This window comes from Lepisosteus oculatus, chromosome 5 (assembly GCF_040954835.1).
Source record: "Lepisosteus oculatus isolate fLepOcu1 chromosome 5, fLepOcu1.hap2, whole genome shotgun sequence".
NCBI classification, from domain to species: Eukaryota; Metazoa; Chordata; class Actinopteri; order Semionotiformes; family Lepisosteidae; genus Lepisosteus; species Lepisosteus oculatus.
This window is the reverse complement of record NC_090700.1, coordinates 52,699,487-52,723,548: the sequence shown is the minus strand read 5'-3', so window position 1 is coordinate 52,723,548 and position 24,062 is coordinate 52,699,487. Positions and strand designations below refer to the sequence as shown.

At 41.0% G+C, this 24,062-nt stretch overlaps 2 protein-coding genes across 4 annotated transcripts in view; one reads left to right on the top strand and one right to left on the bottom strand.

Annotated features, from left to right (window-relative positions):
- Positions 1-12,221: 12,221 nt before the first annotated feature.
- Positions 12,222-16,081, top strand: LOC102683373 (ras-related and estrogen-regulated growth inhibitor-like protein). Its single transcript, XM_006628864.3, has 4 exons — positions 12,222-12,421; positions 12,645-12,698; positions 13,083-13,159; positions 13,902-16,081. The coding sequence occupies exons 1-4, from the start codon at positions 12,289-12,291 to the stop codon at positions 14,325-14,327; spliced, it is 690 nt and encodes a 229-aa protein (XP_006628927.2). The 5' UTR covers positions 12,222-12,288; the 3' UTR covers positions 14,328-16,081.
- Positions 16,082-16,616: 535 nt separating this feature from the next.
- plin1 (perilipin 1) overlaps positions 16,617-24,062 on the bottom strand; it is a 35,670-nt gene continuing 28,224 nt past the window's right edge. For all 3 annotated transcript variants that reach the window (XM_069190623.1, XM_069190624.1, XM_069190625.1), the window contains one exon: positions 16,617-20,007. In XM_069190623.1, coding sequence (XP_069046724.1) covers positions 19,639-20,007 — 369 coding nt within the window. In that variant the 3' untranslated portion in view covers positions 16,617-19,638. The remainder of the gene's footprint in view (positions 20,008-24,062) is intronic.

Genomic DNA, 24,062 nt, shown 5'->3' with positions numbered 1-24,062 from the left:
TGATGTGGGCATTTACACTGGTAGTGCAGTGTCTAATAAACAAGGTATGACAATAAATGACAATCTGTAATTTCTTCTTGAAAGATTGTACACTGTGATGTAAAAATGCATGGGCAAATTATTTATCAGACTAGACATCTGATGAATGATCGTCTGTCCAAGGGAACAGCAGTAGCTGTTCAGAGGAAGGCAACTAATCTAGGGGAAATGGAAAAAAGGGAGACATTTATTTAATCTTTATTGAGGCTCTAGCAAAATATGACAAACGTTAAAAATCAAACCCTATGTTAATATTTCTCCTTCCATGGCAAGCAACTTGAATGTCAGACTAATCCTCTTAGAGCAAATGTGTAATCTGAAAGGAAAGTGAAAGGTCAAAGGCATGGTGGATACATGTGTCTTGAATCTAAATCACTTTCGGCTTGGATGATAGCATCAGTCATCATACTCTATTTGGTGACTCTCATTGATGTCTTTATCAGTAGTTATTAGACGGGGCAGATGGACAAGAGGTAGAAGATGTATAATCTTTTGCATTTCCATCAGGATTTTCTTCCAGGTTCCCAGGCCTTGTTCTGGCACTGCTTCTTCCACAGACTCTGAAGTTTCCTACAGATCCTGTAGAATGTGTGTATTCAGAGTGAAATATTTAAGCAAATCCATCTGAGGATAACCCTGTGCAATACAGGATAAACATGGTCAGTTCATTGCAATGCCTTTTTTGCACTGATGGCAACATTATCCTGCATTTCCTGCAAATACCTTGAAAGTCACCATAGAAGAAGGACCTTCCCAATGACCTGTGTCAGAACTGTAGTAAACTGTAGTAAAGCACTTCAAATGAATGAGGCTGTCATTGGAAACTGAGCTAATATCTGGCCTGAGTCATTATGTAATCAAGCTAGGGAGGGCATACTCTTAGTTCTATATACACACAGAAATCAAGATAGTCTTTCATTTCTTAGCTGAAGTGGGAAGCATTGTAAAACAACCAGCAGCTGGGAAACAAGTGAACAATATGGAGTAAACCTCAGAATTAGACATCCATTGATCTACAAAAACTTCCATTAAATTAGAGGAGGCAAGTTGTATGGGACCTCATCTGAGCCATAATGCATTTCTGTAAAGGCAGAGCACTTGAAAGAAAAATCAATTGAAATATAAATTAAATTTTAATTTGATTAAATGCTGCCAAATCCTGATGGGGATTGCTTTCTAAAGCAATGCTATCTACTAAATCACAAGTCTATTTTATTACAATAAGCCTACGCTCAGAGCTGTTTTGCAGGAATAACAGTGGCTGGAATTTCCATGCTGGCCAAGCAAAGTGCCGACTCAGGTATGGCAGATAGGTAAACTAATCAATAATTGCTTCCTCCTGCTTATGAATGTATTTCTGATGCGCTGGTAAAGCAAATCTCTTCTACATGCATGTGATTTGTTCTTTTTGTTATACTTTGATTTCCTTCCATTCAGCAGTTTTGTCGTGCAATGAATGAACGTCGGCAAAAAAACGTTCTTTTTCAGGAAGGGAACTGAGGGAGCGAATGAGAAAATGATACATTTCTGACGTGAAAAAGCCCAAGCCGAACAAAAAAAAATAATCAAGTGCTGTATACTTCACCTTCCAGCACCAGTAGATCAGCAGCATGTGCACAAAATCATGGAACACAGTAATCATTAGGGACCAGGACTGAAGACGCCATTAATGTATTTCATACACAGGACTTGAACTCTCTTTTCTCTGTGTCAGTATCTGAAGCAGATTTGGCCGCATGTCTTGATAGCGTATTTTGCTAGCTGAAATTCACTGGGTGGCCATAAACATTCTGTATAATGCTGTCATTCAGTTGTTTGGTATTTAACTAATGAATGCGATAGAGAGACAGAACATGTACTGTATAAAGTGTTTGGCCTGGTTTGCCTACCTGAGGGAAAGGCAGCCTGGCCGTAGGATATCCAAGGACAGGCTGCCCAGACCCCCCTCACTATTGTGAGGAATGAGCCAGGGTGCAGCTGCAAGGGTGTAGATGGGGATGAGGGGGGGTGGTGAGAGAGACGTGAAGGGAAGTCCTGGGTGAGAGACTTATATACAGTGTACACAGGCAAGCAGAAGTGTGAGAGATTAGGATCTAACCTTCCTCCTCAACTTCTGCTATCACCATTAAATACAAAGCCAGTCATGTATGTTATAAAGTGATATCACTATTTTTCCAAAGTTTCACCAATAAGGTTTCCTGTGGAAAACTGCACTGACCTCAGACCTTAAACTTTCCCAACCATCTGCGTACCTGCATATTTAATGGTCTTGAAATAAAAACCCCATCCAAATTAGAACATTCAGTGATATACGGGTTTTATTATAGTAATTGCTTGTTTAAAACAGAATTCGTGTTTTATCCCCTTTGAAACTACCCAGGCTTGTAGACCAAGGGCCAGTTTGTACAGCTTATTTCAGCATGAGGAAGAGAGGGAGATCCTGCAGAAGGGTATGGTAGACTGGTCTTGCTGTCTTTGCTAGGGTCATGGCCACAGGGGAAGAAATAATGGGAAAATGTGTCTTTTTACAGTATTTCCCCTGTACACATGAAAGCGCTGAAAAAAAATAAAGCAATTTCAGTTGCAAAACACCCTCTTGATCTGGCCCATTCACACTAAAATCTGCCTCTCAGACATTTTTCCTCCCACAGAGAATATTAAAGCGAGTAATATATATATATAAAATAACAGCACTGTGGGAGCTGATGATGTTATTTAACATCTTTTGAAATGAATGGCCAGTTTAAGGTATTCTGCCATTCTTATTCTTATTCTATTAATAATATACAGTAGGGCAGCAAGGTGGTGTGCTGGCCCGTGCTGCATTTTCACAGATCCAGGACCGCAGCTTGAAACCCAGCTGTCAGTGTCTGTCTGTGTGGAGTCTGCATGTTGCTCCTGGGTCTATGCAGGTACTGCTGGTGCCTCAGCCACACAGCTCTGGTTTTCATGGGCTGCTTCACGTTGTCCCTCCGCAGTCCCCATGAAGAAGGGAACCTGGCGCCTCTCTGAATCTCTCTGCCCGGTTGAGAGAGACTGCTTCCTCTCAGTCCCACTGTGTGCTTGGAGCAGCATACGGGTTTCACGGATATATTAAGATTTAAGATCTGCAGTTCACTTTCATTTTCCAGCTCAATATTCAGTACAACTGCAATTAGCATTTTACAAGATGAATAGCTTTTTAAGAACAAATTAAAAACACCTTCCTTTTTAATGTACTGTAAATTTTAACGCATTACCTCGGGCATTGTTTTTTTATTGTTTCAAATGAGGCATTTCCACATTTTACCACTTTTCTTACATTTAGTTCTAAAGTTGTTCTTTTTCGTGGGGGTGGGGGTGTGGTTAGATTATCACCTTCGTCAAGAGAAAGACAAGATGCATGTACGAATGCTGATTATAGTGTAACGCTTACGGCCGACAAGCACTGTGTGTAAGAGCCGGCGTACCAGAGCGGGTGACGTCACCGCCCTTCCCTGTGATAGCAGGAACAGCTACTGGGCTGTGGAGAGATCTCTCTTTAGCTCACGGGGATAGGTCGCTGCAGAGAGACGCGGAAGTCCCGGGTTCGAGCCCCGGACGGTGCAGGGGCCGAACAGATGCGGCAAGGGCGCCCGCCTGAGCCCCCGTTGCGTTACAATAGTTTGGGGCATGTCTCTTAAACGGACAATGCGACCGTTTCCAGCCTGAGCCAGTGCTGACGCTTTTAACCTGTTTATACTGTAGTTTCACCGCTGGGAGGCGGTCCGCTCACGCGATTGTCCGGTAACTGCGTGCGGCTCCAGGTGTTGTCCCGAGAGCCCCTTCAAAGGACGAAGAATGGGCCTCGAGCGGCAGTCCTGCGACTTCCCTGCTGCAATCCGGGGCTTTCAATTATTATCCAAAGGCATCTATCTTCTCTAAAGCATACACCAACAGGATATAGTGAGGGGAATTAAAATCGCAACCAATTTATTCATTCCAATAGTCATTTGTTGCGTTTTCAATTTATGACTTTTTGTTTTCTTTTAGCTGTTTGTTGAATTTACGTGCCAATAATCTTGCGTGGAGGTTTACAAAGTTAGTACAACACTGATCAAATAATTATAAAAATAATTAAAGATGCAAATAAACCCCACTTTAGATATGAGGTCATCGCCGTTTCCTCACGGTCCTCCTCCAATGTCGAATATGACAGAAAGGATGTGCTTGTGTACAAAATTAAGAGCCCAGTGGGATTACATTAAAAGCGCATCGAGGCACAGGGTAGTATAGGAAAGTAGAGCTATCCGAGCGCTCCTCTCCCATTTCCTAGACTGCCGTTCTATGGGGATGGAGTTATTATATTATAATGCAAAAAGCATTTTCCTTTGTGCGAGTCTCTTAAGCGTATTAGCTGTTATGAGTTGGAAACCTCAAATTGCCCGGCATTAAAACCGCATTTTTCTTGTTCAGCAAAATAGCAGCGTGTGCATTTTTAATAGAACCTATTATCAGGGACAAATACCATGAAATTGTCAGGTTATCGGTACTGTTTCGGAAGCAAATTGCATGAACTGCGGTTCTTAGCACTGCCCTTCTGTGTGACCTCTCAATATCAGACTAATTAGTCATTTTCATCACTCCAGTGTCATTACCAGGGAAAGCTATAAACTTCCAGGAGGGAAATGCAGAAATGTTTTAGTTGCTATTATTTTTCCTCTTTTTTAATGATTTAAAGGTCAATAATGTTTAACAGTGTTAAAGGGCAACTGTTTTAACAGTGTTTTGTCATGCTTCACCCACACGATTTTCTCTTAAAAACGAGAACAGCTGAAATCCAAGTGATTTATACACGTCACTCACACACATTGTACTCAGAATCGTCCTACTACTGCTGAAGTGACTACATTTAAAGGTGTAGGACAATGGATCATGGATTTATAGAACAGCATACTGTGCGTTAAAGCAAAAAAAAAAATCCAAATGTAACGACCAAATGGATGAATTAAAGATTTCTTCATATTTACCAATAATGACCAAAATAACGTGTTTTCGAAAAGAAGAAGCTTTTTCGAAATGTTTCATATGAGTGGGGGGGGAGCTGCTTTTTTATGTCGGTGTGAATTATTCTGTTTAAACTCCGGAAACGGGACGATACAAGCTGACCAGCCAGCGTTTTGCTCACTACTCCTTTCCCCTTTCGGGGGCACTGGTCGATTTCAGGTCGTTAACTTCATAATCCGGCATTAATGAGTTCATCCTTGGCCCGTGTTAGAAAGGCCTTCTCAGACTGAGTAAATATCCACGGCAAAGACATCACATGGCCCTGAATCAGGGCGGAAACTATCTTGGCATACTTTTCAATTGCATAGATTTTTTTTTTTCTATTTGAAATTGCTATTGTTCTCCTGACGACGAGGTGACACTGTGGCTTCCTCGTCCTTTTTGTAAGTGCTCGTCTCGGAGAAGATGACAATGCTGGCGATAGGGTGTCCTGGATGAGAGGGGGGGCCGGACCCTGCGCGATCTATTGGGCTCCACCAGAGGGCGACAAAAACAGCTCTAAGTAGTTCACCGATTTTGAAAAGGGGATGAATGTTGATTGCAAAGGGCAGTCAGCATGTTCACGTGAACTTCGGTGTCTACAAAGGTGTGTCGGCTTCACAGAGTGCGTGGATGGTGCCTGCTTGTTAAAAGCTTGGTGTTTAGATGAGAGGGTGCTGGTGTGTAGCCATCTCTAGGCTCTTTGTGTCTAATTCAGTGTCAGAGGGGTTAATGTGCAAACATCTTCCTGAATACCTGGTCCTGAGGATACACAGTCCAGCATTTCCTTCTGGTTTACCCTGTAATCATCAGATTGGTGTAAAGACCTAGAATGCATGTGTTTTGTTTGATGTCAAACCTTGGGAATGACCAGCTAAGGTCCTTAAGAGCTATATATTTCTGCTTAATGGCACAAATCATGTGCCTAAGTGGACAAAATAAAATTGTTCTGAGTGTTTGGAAATTTCTGATTAAAGCCTGAACTTTATATCTGCTGGGTCTTGGCTCACCCAGATAAGGTTTGACCACTACTGATGCAGTGTATACGTACAGGTATATTACCACAAAATAGATCAATTTCACCACAACATCTACTGGACATTTTAACTATTCAGGGGAGAAGCCAGCTTCGTTCTCTTCTTATTTAGTTTGAAAGGTTCATTTGTGTTATTAAAGTATATAAGATGAGATCAATTTATTGGTCATATTCAGTTTCGTGTATTAGGAATTTGTCTTTTCGCATACCCCAGTTTGCTCTCCTTGAGGCACACAGACGAGGAGAGATGCTTGGGGTCAGAACGCAGGGTCAGCCGTTTATACAGCACCCCTGGAGCAGCTGGGGTTAAGGGCCTTGCTCAGGGACCCAATGGAACATGCAGGTAGAACAAAATGGGGGGGGGGGGAGTTTTATCATGATTATAGATATACTGTACCTGCCTGTACAGAAGAGAGGGTGAGAATGTTACATCGATAATAAAAAATGAACAATTTTTAAACCCTTTCCCATGCTCACTACTGTCTTTGTTAGGTTCCGCTTTAAAGGAGAACACCCCACAGGCTGTTGGGATACAAACCCATAAACCTCACAATCTTTCATTCCAACTTGCAGTCAGTTTTCTTAATTGAGGCTAAAGCAAATGGATTGCTAGAGAACATACTAATGACCATATCCATTCTTTAATCCAGTGCAACTCCTGAAATTTGGAATTATTGAGCTTTATTAATGTTTAAAAAGTCAGGATTCATTACAATGTTCTTGCAATCATAAATACATTACTAGTTTCCCCCAATTTCTCTAAATTTCAAAACTAGTCTTTTGTCCCTTGCAAATAAGCAAGGACTATTTAATACGTAATCTTCAATGTTCACATTTGAATGCCCTCTTGTGGCTGACGTTTGTAAATGACGGCACTACCCTCGTCTCTCCTGCGGATTCTGAACGAAAACAGATTTTCTGAATCTTCAATAGGGAAATGTGCATTAGTTTAAAAATTAAAAATTGCCAAACCCTCTGAGCAGCTGAGTGTCCCTTATTTCTGTTATGCTTGCTGCATCCAACTTTACCTCACGGAACATCTTGATAGGAATCCCACATAATTATTTTGAAGACATTTTGTTATGAAATGTTTGTTCAAAGTGTTCCTTCCATCCGAAGTGCATCAGAAAGCACATGTCTCTAAAAAATTGATAGCAATGCCACTAGGCCACAGGCATTCCCTCTGTCTGCATTTGTCCTTGAAAAAAGTTTGCTGACATGTTTTTGCATTAGGGCAGCAGGGGGAGTCTCTGTGCACCCAGCTCAGTCAGCACAGCTAATAACACCAGCTTCAGGAATGTCCCAAAGAACCGATAGCATAAAGAATTGCAGGCGTAACGTGATCAAAGAATTCATATTTTGATATGGCTGATACCTTTTCTTTGATTGGTTTTTCCACTCCAAGTTGTCAAACATTGGTTATCTTGTGTGTCCTCCCTCCAAAGTAAGCTTATCAGTTATATAAAAAGCAAAAGAGCGCTATGCTCTCTTTCTCCTGACATTCGTAGCTGTGCGTCGGTTTTTGGTTTTGTCTGGGTGGCAGCATAGCCTATTGATCGCACCGCATGGAAGGAGGGGAGACAGCAGAACAGCCAGAGTGGAAGTGAAGGGAGACAGAGTTTTGGGGGAGAAACACAGCATGTGTTTGCTGTTTTGTCTGAGAGTGTTATTTTACTTTTTATTCGCAGAAAACATGTCAATCAATCAATCAAAGTTTATTTATCAAATACACAACAATACAGTGTGCAGCAGTAGTTGCTGGCAATGAAATGTCTTTTCCACGAGCTCAATGGGGGGCGATAAAAATCACAAAATTAAAGTGACAAAATGAGGTTACACAATAATAGATAATAGTGCAATAGAAACTGAATAAAATAAACTCAGACAAAACTCAATATAAATGTGAAAATGGAGCCCTTGATCTAAACTTGCTTCACCTCAAAGATTCTGCAAATTATAAGGGGCCGTGTCCTCACTTGGTCTTGAGACAGTGTCATGCATATCTCTGCTGTCCCAGTAGTGCTGTCCCTGCCTTCGCCACTCCTGATGAGACGGAAAGGTTCTCCCCATTCTGGATGGATAATTCTTTTATGCAATGAATGTAAGTGAAAAGACAACAAATCATTCTTGTGTAATTGTTTTTAAATGGGTGTTAATCCTTGCTGGATTACAGTAAAATTAACACCCAGTAAAATACAGTAAGATTAACACAATCCACAATACAAGACTACAAGACTTAAGACTTTTAACATTTGAAATCATCTGTGCAAAACCCACTGGTGTCATGTTGGTCACACCCATTGTAAGTAATTGATATATAAAAAGACAGAATATAGGCTTTGTTGTCAAATTCTGTGGCTGGCTGTGTCTCTGCCAAGGCCACCGAATGAGGATTTGAGATTTCCCAAACAAACAGGTGTTCGTTCCTGGAATGCACAACCCTTGAGTATTTTAGCAGTCGTTGCATGACGATAAAATCCACCCTTCTGTGCCTTTCCCATCTGCTGCCCTTCCTCCTGGCATCCCCAGTGCTCTCATGCTGCTGAACACAAGCCCACCTACCGTGTACAAGGATTTCCCAGGACTACGTGTGGCAGAAACTCCACTCAGGTCTCGCTTTTCAAGGCTGATTAAACACATCAAGCTCCCTATAGAGACTTAATACACTTTGTATGATTTAATTTGGAACTGCAATTCTGAGATGTCGGAAGGATAGGATTTTCCCTATATATGAAAATATCTCACAGGTGAAGTTCTTTAAAAATTAAATAAAAAGGTCTAATATATGCTAAAATGGCATTTCTCTAGGGAGACATGCTTGAGCAATAATAACCGAGATGAGAGTATTTCTTGCATCCACTGATAGCTCTATTAACCCTCATCCTTTCTATGGGATCAAACAGAAAATATCTACTTTTTGCTGCCTCTTTGTAAAGGCCACATGGCCTGCGTTAGGTGACTTAAAGAGGGCCTGCCCCTGTCTTTCACAGGTCTGGCACAATGGTGAGGACAGCCTGAGAGAGGAGCCTGGGCTCCTCCTGGGAGGCCGTGTTTGTCTCCAGCCGGCTCCTGTCCTCCCAGAGAAGCAGACAGGGAAGCTGAAAACTCCTGAGCTTGGATACCTAATGGGCTCAATCCACACCATCTGCTGTAAAACTGGAGTCTAGGAGGGACTGCCTGCAGTAAAAGGGACACTAAACAGGCTTCCACCAAGCTACCAAAAGCAGAATAAGTGCATGACTGGCCCCCTTCTTTCATCTTGGGATCCCAGTACTGTGAAGTGATCATATCAGTATCCGCGTGCAGAAGGGTTATATAATACAACTTGTTTCAGCCCTACAATTTCCACATCATTTCATTTTTGGAAGTGAGCTCACCTCCTAACTGCAGCCTTCCTTACTGCTGCAAAACCCTTCTTCAGAAATCCTGTTCCAACACCGCAAAGATAAGCATCGATGCAGCACTGAAATACGGGAGTAATGCATTATTTGGCATTTGACAGCAATGTGTCTCATTTGGTTTAATTAAATCAGAGGTACTCAACCCTGGTACACATACTGGAGGTCTCCAATCCTGGTCCTGAAAAGGCACTTAATATCCTAAATCAGCACATTTTTAGCTTGGCCAGACCATAAATTGTGCATTGAGCATTGTGAGAGTTATGTTCTTTGACTTCTCCAGTGCCTTTAACACCATCCATCCACCTTTACTGAGAGATAAGCTAAGGGTGGTGCAGGTGGACACTCCCCTGGTGTCCTGGACTATAGACTATCTGACCTGCAGGCCACAGTATCTACGGCTATAGAGCTGTGTGTCCAACAGGTTGTTAGCAGTACTGGGGCTCCACAGGGGACTGTCCTTACTCCATTTCTGTTCACCTTTTACACCTCTGACTTCAGGTACAACTCTGAGGTATGTCACCTGCAGAAATTTTTGGATGACTCTGCAACTGTGGGGTGTATTAGAGAGGGGAGGGAGGAGGAATATAGGAGCTTGATTACCAACTTTGTGGAGTGGTGTCATCTTAACCATCTCCAGCTTAACACCAGCAAGACCAAAGAAATGGTCATGGACTTTCTAAGGAATAAGTCTCCGCTGAACCCTGTTTCTATCCAGGGTGAGGACATACTGTAGAGGGGGTGCAGTCCTACAAGTATTTAGGGGTACACCTGGATGATAAACTGGAGTGGTCTGGTAACACTGACGCCCTGTACAAGAAAGGTCAGAGCCGACTCTATTTTCTTAGAAGGCTCAGGTCCTTTGGTGTGTGTGGAACACTGCTACACATTTTTTATGAATCAGTGTTCAAGGGAACGTTTCCGCAGGTCTTTCCTCCCGGTGGCTATCAGGGTGTATAACACTGCCCTAGGCTAGGACTGTTAGCCCTTCATTTGCTCGTCTATGGACAGAATGTTGCTCCATTGTACTTTTTTTGGACACTCAATCTATATATATATCTATGCACATTTTGCACATATTTTATTGTTTTTACAGTGACTATGATCATATTTTGCACACACCTATGTATTTATTTTTATTTATTTTATATTTATCCTGTATTACTGTACATATTTTAATTTTTCATCTATTCTAATGTCTGTTTTTTTGCTTGTCTTGGGCTTCTGTAACACATCGATTTCCCTTCGGGATTTCCAAGGTTTACAAGTGCTTCTCTTTCCATTGTCTTGTACCATGTGAGAGGAGAAACGTGTACTAAGTTGCTCAAATAAAGTATACAGTAAATACTTTGTTTCCATCTACACATTATGTTAATCTTCATATTCTGTGTGTCCTGAGTCCACAGTCCAAAAACATGCTGGTAGGTTAATTGGCATGTGTAACAACCGTCTCTGGTGTGAGTGAGTGTGTTTCCCTGCGATGGACTGCTGTCCTGTCCAGGGCAATACCCTGCCTTGTGCCTGTTTCTGGCCAGGTTAGGCTCTGATTACCCCCACATTTCTGTACTGGATAAAGCAGCTTCAAAAACGGGTGGATGATATTGTACATAAAATAACGCAATGGATTATCTCTGGCGTTTTCACTACACTTCCTTGAAAAGAAAATTACTTCTCACTCTCATTGCTGTAATTAGCTTTGTGCAGTAACTAAACATCTTTCTTCAAATGCTGGCAAATTGTGTAGTTTTTGGAAATTGTATCCAGTTTTCCTAGTTTTTCCATAATTGTATCATGGACTAATTTTTAGTTCTAATTTTGACTGTTTTCCGACTTTCTTTACGTACTAGACCTCTCTGTGATTTGTTTGATCATTCACAGTAGTGCATTAGCGAATCACCATTTCACCGTTTTGCTACATTTTATTTTCCCTTTATCACAGTATCAAGCAATAATTTATAGATGACGTCAGGACCCACAAATACGTTTTAAGATCGGTTTTCTTGATAAGGTTCTTATGCTCATATTGCCGCCTAGTGGTATGTTTATTTTGCACCTGAACAGGACGAAACTTCAACATTTTCCTTCGTTTTTCTGAAGCGAAAGCATGATAACCTTACTCGAAAACACGAGGTCCTATAAATAGGTGTTTGCGAGTAAACGTTATTTAGATAGAACTGCCTTATCGTATTAGAATAGTAGTATTCTCGAATTCAGTTCTTGTGTATTGATATCTTCACTGAGTGGAATTAGGATCTAGGTGGAAATAATTCTGGTAAGCAGCTCGTATCATCCTAAAAGTAAAAAAAAATGCAATAGTTGAATTTAACTATCATCATTATTTGTTTTTTGTGTGCGCGTTATTGTATATTAGGGGTTCAAATTCCCTTCACAGCACACGGAGTTCCAGAAATGAGATGAATGTTTTTCTGTTTTGCCAGTTTCTGTCAACACCTCCCTCGTCCTCACCTTCTGTATCTGCATATACAGAGCACATGGGGCAAGTGTTTTCAGGCCTTTGGGAGATACCATTCTGTGTTTAAAACATGCTGAAGAAATAGAACAGTGCCATTCAGCTTTGATGTATAATATCAATATCTTAATTATAGATATATAGGTTTTAAGAATTTTGCCTTTTCTTGAATTTCTCTAGAGGTTTGGAGCTATACTTAGAAACTCACCCCCCGTCTGTACCCGATAGTGGCACATTCCTAAGGGTGCTCTTATACACCAGTCGCTGCAGTCGGTCTCAGAAGTGGCAGCGTGGGTTGTAATTGATTAAGTTTATCGGGTAGTAAAAACTTAAGTTTGCAAATGGTTCTAAGCCTGTCTCCCTCCAAAGCAAACTTTTCGGGATCTAGGCTCACACCAGACATGACCGGACTTCATGCTTTAAAGATGGATACGAACGTAGTGGTTTTAGGGACAGATAACGTTGGGAAATCTGGTAAGTTAAGATAATCAAAATAATTAATTAATCATGTGCACTTATTTGTAGGCAGTTCAAGAAATATAATCTTTATCCCTTAGTGTGTGGTTGCAGGTCTGAAAACAATAGGAACCTAATTGCCACCTCTGGGTTAGCTGATCCACGTTACCTACTTGTACTGTTGGTTTATCATTAAGTAATGTCTGGTAAATAATTAAGCTCTTTTTTTGTCCCGTTGCAGCTCTGACAGTCCGCTTTCTAACGCGCAGATTCATCGGGGAGTACGGAGATATCGGTAATTTCGCCTTTATCTGATACAGTGCCTTACATAAAAAATGCTTTGCTCTAAATTAAAGAGTCTTATACCTCTTATAGTTTCTTATAGGCTTTGTTTCCATAGGATAGGCTTCATAGTCTATATTTTTAGGATGCAAAGCCTCTATACTGTATGTAATGAAATGTTACTTTCATGGCTGCACCTCTAAGTGTAGTCCCGGTTTTGAGGTCCAGTACAACCGCAGTGAGCCAGTAGTCTAGTTGCGAAACAGAATAGTTTTGACGCAGAATAGATGCGATCGTTTTGGAAAGATCGGAGTTACTTTTTATACTGCATTGGCATGAAATGGTGTTGTTACTGTAGTCTTTGAACAATAATCTTTATTTACTTTTTCCCCCCCAGAATCAATTTACAGCCATAATGTTATCGTAGACGGCAGAGAGATTTCTTTCAATATCTGGGATTCTCCTTATTCACAGGTACTGTATGTGTAAGGGGAAAAAATGATTAAAACATTTGTAGAGATCTTCTACATGTATTTCTGACGGAAAAATAACTGTAAAAATACATCACTGGAATTTTGAATTTTATTTTCACTGTTTTGTTTTTATACATACAGTAAAATACGTGAAGAACATTAAATAAACAAAAAACATAGCTCAATAGAAAATGTACGTACTTATGTTTATCAGATGTGCCATATACAGTAGCTGTGTGCTTTCATATAGCCATTGTTCCTGCTGCAGTGTAAAACTGGATCTATGGTTTACTGCTGAAAAATGAGTTGCTCCAAAATCAGTCCGTGTGCAAACGTATTGATTAGCCTGAAGCTGAGGTGGTTGTTTTCTGAATTGACTAGAACTCTCGGAGTACCAAGTTAGAAACAGTCTACTTTTGAGCTTGGTAATGGGAACTTTGTGTGTCCTGGGCTGTAATAAAGAGTGTGTTTTGCTGGGTGTTTCAGAGTTTCTTTTTCCAGTATTTATTTAAACCCCATTTTGTCAGTCATTAGAGACAGAACCATAACCAGCTCATATCATTGAATCCCAGAGTGATCCTAAGTGCTCTTAAGTCTAATAAATCCCCAGTCTTTAAAACACTTCCAGCTCTTCGCTTAAGAAAACTGATTGCATTTCATAGTGGAAGATATTCATTCTGGAAACTTGGCTCTGAGACCAGACTGAAACCTCTGTGTCCTCCCCCCCCCTCCTGCCACACTAGGAACTCCTGAGCGAGAGCTCCGCGTGTGAGAAGAGAATTCACTGGGCGGACGGGTTTGTGCTGGTCTACAGCATCTGCGACAGGGCCAGCTTCAACAGCGTCTCCAAGCAGGTGCAGAGCATCAAGGCGCAGAAGGATTACCTGGGGGTGGAGAAGGTGCCTATCGTGATCGTGGGCAACAAGAGAGACCTGCACCACCGCAGGACGGTGTCCAGCGAGGAGGGCCGGCTGCTGGCGCTGTCCACAGACTGCGCCTTCTATGAGGTGTCCGCCGCCGAGAACTACCACAGCGTGCTGCTGGTGTTCCACGGGCTCGTGGAGCGGATCCGCGAGGCCAAGACGTCCTTGAAGAAGCCGGCCGGGATCAAGAGCATCGTCAAGAGCATGTCTGCGGTGTTCGCCAGGAAACGGACCGACTCCCTCTGAGAGCCGCGGTGCACGGAGAGGAAGTGGAAGATACCCAGACGACACACGGGGCCCAAGTTACTCCTCCGCCCTCGGCACGCGACGGGAAGGCTCTCCAGTTCACGTTATGGAGTGCTGGGAGGAAATATTTAAAAGGCAGGCTTGCTGGGATTCCTGGGCTTGCACCAGCTCAGTGGGAAGGTGGGTTTTAATCAAGAGTAATCCTTTAAGGATTTCCCAGGGAGCCCGGACTCCCTTGGCGGTTGTCGAGTGGTATAAAGTGCCGCAGCAGCAGCAGACTGACTGCATCGGAAAAGGGGGCCAGAGCACACGTTTCAGCTTCGAAAAACATTTCTACTGTAATCTGCATAGCAAATACAAAAAGCGGCATTTAAGTTCGAAACGTTAGATTTGAATCACTCCAGGTGATTGGTTTTTAAATGCTTAAATCGCAAAGCTTGTATGTATCCCGAGGAGCTGCACTTCTGTCATGTGCAAGCAGATGCTGTGAAGCGCAAACGACATCAAAGTTCAGGTCAGGACTTGGACTCCTGGAGAGCTGTAGGGAAGAGGTCTGAGATTGAGAGAAGAATTAGCAACTGGCTAATCCAGGTGGAGCTGTCCTGTATTTGAGTGACCCAGAAAAGCTAACACACAGCTGGAGAGCGGTGTGGTGCAGATAAAGGAAGATTACTTTTGCCACTATTTATGATTTACAGTGCAAAGCATCAATGCTGGGTGTATGACTGACATCACTTGTGCAAAAATGCCCCAAACTATTTTGTCATTATATATAATCATTTCAATGTGTTCTTTTCTGAAATAGTATGGCTTGTGGCAACATTTTCTTCTTTATGTCTAATGGCTACTCATTTTTTTCTTCCTGGGTTGAATTCCCTTCCTTATCGGGAGACTGCCATTTAACCTGTAGCCTTTCCAGGAAGCACAGAGAGCCAGTCGGGATTTCACCCTGAAAGGGTGGCAGTCCCTCACAGGGGGTACACACGCACACACTCATCACCTAATCCTCTTCTGCATGTCTCAACAACAAGCAAGGCAAATGTGTGGGGAACAAGGAAACTCCACAGAGATAGTGCGCCAGTGTAGAATCAAACCCGGGACCCAAGAGCAGAACCGATAGCAACAACTGTCATGCTACTGTTCCACCAGCCAGTTCACATCTGCTTGTCCTTTTTTTATAACCTCCGGTCAGGTTATATTTGTATTCACAATCTGCTCCCGTTTGTCTACACTGGTGGTACTAAGAGCCCTCTGTGCTTTCCTGAAATACATTTTATAATGGCTTGCTAGCGTATTGGTTCATGTCTGTTTCGCAATACCTGGAAGATCTGGGATTTGCATCCAGTGAGATGTTTGCAAAGAATCTTCTGATGTCTGCGTTGCGCTTTGTACGTTTCAAGTACTTCTTTTTTTAAAAAGAGTCATTCTCAGTTTTCAGCTTAAATTAACAATAATGATGCCTGTAAACTATCAAGATCCTTGAAGTAGAAACTCTAAATAAAATATAGGCCAATAAGTCTGCTGAATGTTTTGCAAAGTAATATTGAAAGTAAGCACTTTTGTGGATTTGTTCAGTAAAGGAGGTTAAAGGACTTCATCTGAGATTTAATTCTTGATGTGCAGTTTGTCAAAATTGTATGAACATTTTGAAATAATGTGAAAATATGTAAATATGAATAAATTAAACAATTGAATATAATTCTATTTTGTGCAGGTGATCAACTACAAAATAAAAAATGATAATCTTGCTTTTATATTGTATTGTATGCTTTTTTTTCCATGTCTTTCTGACACGTTTACAATATTTACAAGCAAAACCCCTCTTCAGACATTTACTAGGGTTTCCACAGCTCCCTGCTCCTGACCAGCACAAACAGGCACCTTGTGCTGCTGTGTCACCTGCTCCACTGGTTTGACAAAGTTCACATTATGTGCAGAAGACGTTGGGGATTCTTCCCCCCACAAAACCGTGAAACTTCCCCAAAACGGAAAGCAGATTTTGTCCTTTTTTAATGCCAGGTCTCCATAATGAGCACAGCCTGGTTGGCACGGAAACAAGCAGCCCTGTGTTCCTTCCCCAGAAAAACTCTGGATGAATCATCCAGTCAGTGGTGCTCTGGGCAACTTTTCTGAATGTGATTTTTATATTTTTTTTTAATTTCTTCCTAAATGGGTAGTTTATTTTGTCTGCACATGCTGGAAATCTTAAGAAAACAGACTGCTGACACTCTATCCCCTCCCACCCCAATTGCCAGTAGTTGAAAAAATAAAGCACGCTTGAAATGGAGAGGCTTTCTAAAGGTTTATTGCTGGAGTTTAGATATAATGTAAGGAGTATTTCCTTAGGCTACACATCAGAACATAAAAGGAACATTAACACTGAGAAGCTTTGTAAATTCTGTTACAGGAAATGCAAAATAAAGGTTTTAATACTGCAATAAAGTTACCGTGGGGCTAATAATCACGTTCTAGATGAAAGAACCAATTCATGTTTAAACATAATATCCCTTTCAATTTCCAAATCTGCTTTAAGATCTCAGTCCGTTTAGAAAAGTTCTAAATTCAAAGGCTGTGATAATTATAAGAATTATTACTTGACTTTTTTTAAACACCATAGCTGAATAGCATATCTCAGTTTGGCAGTAGCAAAGCTGATCTTAAAATAATCTGAATCTTGCATAAGAAATATATGATTTCACAAAATAAAAGAATGGGCTTATTTTGAACAAAGGTTTATTACACTAAAATTAAACTGCAAATCGAATTAAGACACTAATTGACTTTCACACAAAATTGAATATGAACTATACTTTCAGAATGCAAATAAGACATTCTGAACACCTCTAAATTTGTCATAAGGAGACATTTACAAGTACACCTCTGTAATGAACGCTGGATAAATAATCCTTCGGAAATTAAACCTTGTGTATGGTACAATTTTGCCAGTACAATGCTTCTTATACACAAAATTGTGTTCAAAAGCACACAATTTCCCAGACTCGACTTTTTAGCTTACAATTGTCAAGAAACATTGTGAATCAAGTAAGAAATGTTAAATATTTTTATTTATTTTTGTTATTAAGAATTGCACTCACCACCTGTTCCAGAAAGAGTGTTCTAAAAATGTTTCTGGTGTCCTAATTTCTTGCTGTCCTTGGGTGGTTTTCCTCTGACAACTGTTACACAGTTAAAAAAAGATGGGTGGGTGGGATCTCCATCAGCACACAGGGCGAGTTGGACATGTGAAAATAATCAGGACTTGCAGAAAAAAGCTGACAATTTTCCAACATCTTATTACCGAGTTCTTACACAAAGTCAGCAGTAGAGACCATGGAAGGATTAAGCATAGATTGAATGATTAAAGAGGAATGTTGCTGTAAAATATAATTAATTGCATTGAGCATATTCAGTCTCATAAAGCAAAGCAATACGAATGAGCAGAAAAGGAAAGGATTTACTAGTACATCTGATTCACAAATATTCAGTACTGAAAATGCTTAGTGTATGTATATTACGTTCAATATTTTATCATGTTTTCTGAGTAAAAGTTGAACTTTAAAGCAGTACCACAAGTACAGTGCTTGAGAAAACTTACATTTAATCTTTGATTAGATATCTGTTCATAACATTTTCACTTTGTAGGGAAAATAAATTTAATTGTGGCTTGTAACAAAAACAACAAAAAAGACCATCTGTAGCAATTAATGTGCTGAAAAACACTCTTATTTCACAACACTGCTTATTACATTAAATTAACTGCTTGTTATTAAATACATTTCATTTAAAAATACAGAGACTGGAAACAGCAAATCAATTTGGCAAAAGTACTTTCCAGTGAACACACACCAGACTAGAGAAACTAAGGGGATGGTCAATACTGCCTGATGCCATACATGATCTGATGCAAGGCAGCGACTTGAAGACACAGTGCTGATCTGTGAGATTGTGGCCTATTCCCAACACAAAACCCTCTAACAGAGTCATGGGAAGTGGTGTTATTGTGACAATTCCACAGGGAACTCTCGAGAATATCCCACACCTGCTCAACCTGTGGGCACGCAAGGTTAGGTCATGCTGGAGTTGTGAAGCCCTGGGTCTCTTGGTATGGGATGTAATGTGAGCCCCAGGACTGTCACTGTCAGTGTTCTGTGAAGGAATGTTATAATCAAGATATCAGGATTCTCCTGGAGACACTGTCTGTCCATGTGAGAGGCTGCCTGGCGTTTTAAGGTAATGACCCAATTCACACTGTTCTTGCAAGGCAAGAGTTTCTACACTGTATATGATAGGTTTGCTACAAACTCTTTCTTGCAAAGATAAACTCACTTGAGTCTATTTAATTATGTCTCCTCTCCCCACTGAGCCATCCACAAAGGTTTTTAAACAGAGAATATCCGTTTTTGTAAGACTGATCGCGTCAGGGGAAGTGGGTATGGGACACACTGTCATGTTGTTGTACTGTACACTAATGGTGCACAGTTCTTCTGTACCTGCATTAAACGCAAACATGCTAATATCTGGAAAGCTCACACTTGAAAGTCTGAAAAACACCACGAATTCAAAAGAAAACTGGATATTAATGTAAACACTTGCAGTGATGGTATTACTAACAATGACATTTAAATATTAATGTTAAGCACAGAGTTCACAGCATTTCTCTCAGCATACATTTTTAATCTACAAAAATATCTAGGACAGACTGCCATAAAGAGGTGTCAAACTGACAAAAATCCATAGAACCTATAGCTATTTAAATATATTTCTACTGATTTTTAGAGCTCTTCTATTTATCCCCACTCTCTTTTCCATACTCCAAAGAATTCAGCTTTTCCCTATACTCCAGTAAATCATGACAAGGTGGCTCTGTCCTCATATTTCTAAAGCCTTCTAAATATTGTTCCTCCTGCTCCCTGCCACTCTTAATACCCACTCCCACTTCCCATGGCTTTTTCTATCCTGTTTTGAAGGCTTATGATAACATAACCATTGCCATCAGACGACATACAGATGACTGAAAACCTACAGCTGCACTATAAACTGTGACACATACGGTACGCGCTCTTCTAAACACAGACCTTTCGTTTTCGCAGAGTCTCTGTCCCTACTCACAGTACGACAGATCACACAGGCACCTGGTATCCAAAATGAAGCTAAAAACATTGAGCTGCAAGAAGCAGGACATGGACAGATTGAACATAGACGTGGGCGCTCTTAGCTGGATAAGCCTTGGGGATAGATCAGAGAAAACGCAGCTAACTCTCTCTAAGACAGGCTGCTCCTTCAGAGGACTGAACCTCCTGCACATAGACAGTCAGTCCTTCTTGGTGGTGGGGTGTGTGCTGGTGTGCACTGTGCGTGGGTAGGTGGGACTGGGAGACTTGGGGGCACTCTCTCCCCTCCTGCTCTCACTGTGGGACGAGTACCTGGTCCCCGGCCCCCCCAGAAGGATCCTCTGCTGGACTGGGATCTGCTCCAGGACCTTCTGCTGCAGCAGCTGGGCTGCCACGGTGTCGCTGGGGCGCTGGGCTCCCTCTCCCCGCCCCGGGGCCGCCGGGGTCTGGGGTGACCCGCTAGCGGGTGGGATGCTCTTCGGCTGGTCCTCACCCTGCGCGGGCTCTGCGCCGCTGTCTCCGCTCACACGGCTGGGCCGCGCGTCTTCCTTCCCCGCTACTCCGGACAGCTGTGAAGGACATCACACATGAGCACAGTCCCGCCAACAGAAATGTTCAGCAAACACGAGGAAAAAGCCTGAGCTCTGCATGCACATTAGACCCATATTGGTTGATAAGCAAAGAAAAGAATTTCAACAGACAATCTCATTAATAATGCCTACATTCTGTGCACCTTGTGCGTGTTTTTAGACACAGCACTCTCCAGTTGCCACACCTTGCATTTTTTTGCTCATTCTTATTCCAGATGTTGGACTTTTTTTACCATCAGATATATATCCCCCCCCCCCCCCCAAAAGGCAGCTTCTGTAGTTTCAGTACATTTCAAACTCATTATTTCCAGGCTAGTGAGCTGGCTTTTGTTGCGTCAATGGCGAGGTTAAGAAGAATTATTAGAGTTCCAGTTTTTCTCAGAAAAGGCAAATTCCAAGATGCAGCCAAGAGACGGCGCTCCTGAAAAATCTCTGCAATCTGCCGGAGACATGCCGATGTGTTTCTGAACTTGGGCTGACCTTCAGAAACCCAAGAACGTCCAAGGGCTTGATCCTGTTTTGTTCATTCGTAGCCTTGTGCTTCCCTCAATGTGTCATTCTGGAATGTCCAGACTGGTAGACACCAGACTGGGATCTTCGCAGGTTGGCTGGTGCCAGACCTCTTGGAGACAAACTATCTGTCTGGATGCTTTCGAGGATCTCAACGGGAACAAGCCAGGGGTTAATGAAGAAGGAGGGGCAGGGCGATAAAAAGAGTCCAGTCAGCCTGCAGCCCAAACGGCTCTTTGTCAGAATCCCTGACCTCCCCTGAAGGACAAGAAGGCCAGCCGCTGGCCATTCCACAGCGGGGCTCCGGCACTGCACACCAATCTGACCGCAACGCTTTTCCTGCCACACACCTCCACGCCTTACGAGCAAGGGGTGATACTGTGCTTTCTTCTCCCAGAAATTCTAACCGTAAATCTCTTACCATTTATTACATGTCTTCATGGCCAATTACAGTGTCCTTCACTTTCAGGCTGTTGTCAGCATTAACATTGCAGCTGTAGAGCTGTAGCTCCAAAGATCATTCTCAAAGTTTGACAGCAATGATCAAGCATGGGTCAATTTAAGTGGTCTGCAAGTGGAAGTCAGTGGGTTTAAAAAGCTTCTATGTAAAAAGACATTGGATCTAAAGAACACAAATTGATAAGGCAGCGGTGCTTCTGCAAAACCACTGGCTACATTCAGACAGAAATATTATCCAATTTCTGTATTAATAACTGCCTAACTTTATCCAGAACAAAAAACATTCAACATCCATAACAGATGCTCTATTTCAATGTTTATTAAGTATTATGATATATCCTTATTAAAATAAAATGAAGTACATTTCAAAAAAGGTAATGGAAGATTAAGATTGACGCAAACTATCGTGATACTTAAAGCTACCTTTTACATTTCCAAATCTCAATTTCGAAATCTGACGATAGCATTCTGCACAGTTACATTAAGCAATGCAGGTGAATGAAACATTGCAAAATCAGGCTCACACATTTTCAGTATTTTTCCAGAAATACTGTAAAGTAAAAAAAAGTCAGTAAGGCGAATGAGGACTCATAAAGCAGTTAAACTCCCAATTTGCAGCCTGACCATTCTTATCTGTAGGTAACTTTCACCATGTTCGTGTAAAGGAAAGTAAGCTTTGTGCTTCGTCAGAGTTTACACCTGCAAGTAGCAGCACACAAAGAGATTTCACTGATCTGCCGTTCCACATCACTGCTTCTCTGGAGCCCTTTGTTGTTTCAATGCATGCAGGCTTTTACAAGCTCTTCTGCCACTGGGACCTTAATCGGCTGTGCGCCATTGCAAAGATACAGAATCCCTTCTTGGATCGAGGAGAAACAGAGTTTCAAGTCAAAACAAAAGATGTAGGTCACAAAGTTAAGATCCATCATAACTGGGCATTCTGCTTTGAAATATAGACATTTGCCACCTTATAAGAGACTGTGATCATACTATATCACCTCCTTTGGAGCACAAAAGACTGGAATTCTTGCATTATACCTTGAAATACCTTGAACCTAAAAGTTAATTGGAGAAAGTTTGGATGGCAACTTAGTGCATTTTGTCCTCTGTAGTTTTCACTAATTGCATTACCCCGTGTGCATAACGCTTTTCTACTGCTCTACCATACCTGTGTATCACCACACTAGACCACCTTTTTTAGCACTAGATCACTTTTTTTAGCAACTTCAAAAAGTTGTGGAGAGGAAAAAAACATTAAACTCACTGCCACAGTTTTCAGTTTTTTGAACATACAGTTCTAGAACACTTAAGCATCATTCCCTCATGGACAAAGATTAAAGATGTGTGGACCCTGTCTGACAAAATGCAGTAATAAAAATATTAAAATGCAAAACAAGTGAATAAAATTCCCCAAGACTTCATACTGCTTTTCCTTAAGGTGTTCAAAGATTCAAAAACAAAGCTTTACCTGTTTTACAATCAGCAGGTATATAAACAAAATAATACTTCAGCATTTCCTAACTGATAGGAACCTTCTCAGCCAGTTGAATAAAATTTAAGTGCAATAAACTTACATAACACAGGAAAACAAGTTTTTATGATCAAAATTATAACCTCTCATTAGAAACTATAAACCTTAAGTGTTGCTTTAACCACTCTTGCTCAGTAATACAAACACATACAACAGAGTATTACCTTTCTTGTTACAAAAGCAAATACCTCCAAGATGACTAAGATCCAAGGAAAACACATGACAACATGCAATAACTTTATTTTTAGGTGCTAGTCTGGACTGTTTGCATCACAGATCCTGGTTACGCTTCAGTCCAAACAAATGGAGAGGTACTGACAGAAAAAAGTAGCATGATACACCTCAAAGGGCTGGATGAAACAGAGGGTGTGGTGACACTGAGACAACTGTTTTCTGAGGCTGGAGGTAAACATGTAATTTTGCTGAATCCCAATTTGTAAGTTCACACACACTGAACTTCATGTAATGTCTTCTTTCAACACAGAAGAAAATCAGCAACCCGTCTCAGGCAGAAGAAGGCTAAAGTCTAGTATTAAATAGTATTATTTACAAGAGGCAAGAAATGTTTAAGGCACTAGAAACATTCAACATAAATATCCTACCAATTGCACTCAAGCAAACAAGAGATGCAATACATACAGTAATTCACTGTCACAAAAGTCACTCCAAATGGGGTACTGTTAATGTGGTGCTCATAAATAAGTGAAAAATTGAACCAATAATTATAAACCAAAGAGTATGATTTCTATTACATGGAAGGTTAGAAACAATTATTACATATAAATTAGATGAACTTATGGAAATCAGCTACTAAAGTACAGTCAACATGGATTTAGAAAGAAGGAGGTCCTGCTTAACCAGTTTGTTAGGATTTTTTGAACAAACAAGAAGATAAATCAATATGCAAATTGGTTTTAAGGATTGATACCTCGTTTATAAACAGAACACAGATATTCAAAGTGGGGTAATGTAGTCAGCGGAGTACAACAGGGATCTGTACTAGGGCCACTGCTTTTCCAAATTTATATAAATGAACTAAATCCTGGTACTGTTAGTAAACCGAGTTTGCAGATGAAAAAAAGTGCATGAGGCTTAGCAAACCGTAGAAGCAGCAAATCAAATTCAGAAAGATCAAAATAATATTCAAGACTAGGAAAACATGCCAGTTGAGGTATAATGTTGACAAGTTCAGGGTTTTGCATGAAGGTCGGAAAACTAATCTACAAATCCAAAATCTTAAACACTGAGCTAAAATAGACTACTTTCTAAAAAGGCTTAGGTTTTTATAACGTATCATTTACATTTTCTAGAAACATGGGAAAGTAAAGAGAAAGGTAAGCAAATATATATGTTACTATATATAGTTAACAGCATAGAATTTAAATCAAGAGAACACTGCAAGAAGATCTTTGAAAATATTTGTATAGAAGTATACAAAGTCAGCCAAGCAGACATCTTCATAGGGAACAGGAAAACAAGAATCAGAAGTTAATCGAAAGCTGAGAACAGGAGGCACCTCTGTACCCAGAGTGGC

What these genes read in the sequence shown, in the direction of transcription:
- LOC102683373 (XM_006628864.3), top strand. Translation starts at nt 12,289, where the DNA reads ATGGTTCTAAGCCTGTCTCCCTCCAAAGCAAACTTTTCGGGATCTAGG. An exon ending in CGGGGAGTACGGAGATATCG is followed by an intron (nt 12,699 to 13,082) that starts GTAATTTCGCCT and finishes TTTCCCCCCCAG; the next exon opens with AATCAATTTACAGCCATAAT. An exon ending in GGGATTCTCCTTATTCACAG is followed by an intron (nt 13,160 to 13,901) that starts GTACTGTATGTG and finishes CTGCCACACTAG; the next exon opens with GAACTCCTGAGCGAGAGCTC.